Here is an 888-nt window from a genome sequence, read left to right on the forward strand (position 1 = left end):
CGGGGCGGGAACGAGGAGCGAAGCTGCCGAACGCCGGAAAAAATTCTGGTAGAAACCCGAGAAATACCGACAAAACACAACAGCGCGAGTTCTGTTATTTTAAAAGTTATTATTTTTTAAAGTTAGGCAACCCCCCCTGAGCAGAAGAGGGTGAGGAAGGAAAAAAAAAAAAAAAAGGGTAAAAAAACAAGCAGAAAGAAAATAAAGACAGACACTGGTTAAAAAGTTACGTAAGTAAATATTTTTCAGATTAAAAACAAAAGCATGTCTAAACTAGGAACGTTTACAAGATGACAACTGCTAATAAACTTTCTCTAGAGCATTGCTATTTAGTAGTAATAATAATAATATAATAATAATCACCTCTTTATAGGATGGCACCTTGATCCTTAAATATTGTCCAGTGTGTAAGGTCAGTGTGCGGAGGGTTAGGAGCGGAGAGGGCTGATTTTTCTTAAAGGGGCAGATCAGGGGAAGGCTGTGATGGTGCCGGCAGAGAGGAGGGGGCAGAGATAAGTGGTCTGAGGAAGAGGATAGGACAAAAAAAAAAAAAAAAAGGGAAAAAAAAAAAAGGACCAAACCAGCCCGATGATGATGAATACATTGGAAAGTTTTTTTGGCCCTGGTGAGGGTGTCAGATTGAATGCTCTGTGCGCATGTGCGAAGGTGTCCAAACTGACAATGCTGGGGAGATGAAGATAGTGTGTAGCTGCTTCTGGGCTCAAGGAGGAGGAGAGGAATCCACACGCCGACACGATGAGATCCAAGGCGAGGGCGAGAAAACTGCCCAAAAGTAGGTCCTTTCTCTCCCTTCTTCCGCGTACCGGCGGCGGGGCCGGGGGCACGGAGCCGGGCGGGGGGCTGCGCGGGGCTGAGCCCCTCTCGCCC

At 46.2% G+C, this 888-nt stretch overlaps 1 protein-coding gene across 2 annotated transcripts in view; it reads left to right on the forward strand.

Moving 5' to 3' along the window:
- The first annotated feature begins 537 nt into the window (after positions 1-537).
- The window catches only part of PRDM16 (PR/SET domain 16), a 291,370-nt gene continuing 291,019 nt past the window's right edge, over positions 538-888 (forward strand). For both annotated transcript variants that reach the window (XM_017744088.1, XM_017744089.1), the window contains exon 1: positions 538-793. In XM_017744088.1, the coding sequence (XP_017599577.1) occupies positions 757-793 (37 nt within the window). In that variant the 5' untranslated portion in view covers positions 538-756. The remainder of the gene's footprint in view (positions 794-888) is intronic.

Source organism: Corvus brachyrhynchos, unplaced genomic scaffold (assembly GCF_000691975.1).
Source record: "Corvus brachyrhynchos isolate BGI_N302 unplaced genomic scaffold, ASM69197v1 scaffold68, whole genome shotgun sequence".
Lineage (NCBI taxonomy): Eukaryota > Metazoa > Chordata > Aves > Passeriformes > Corvidae > Corvus > Corvus brachyrhynchos.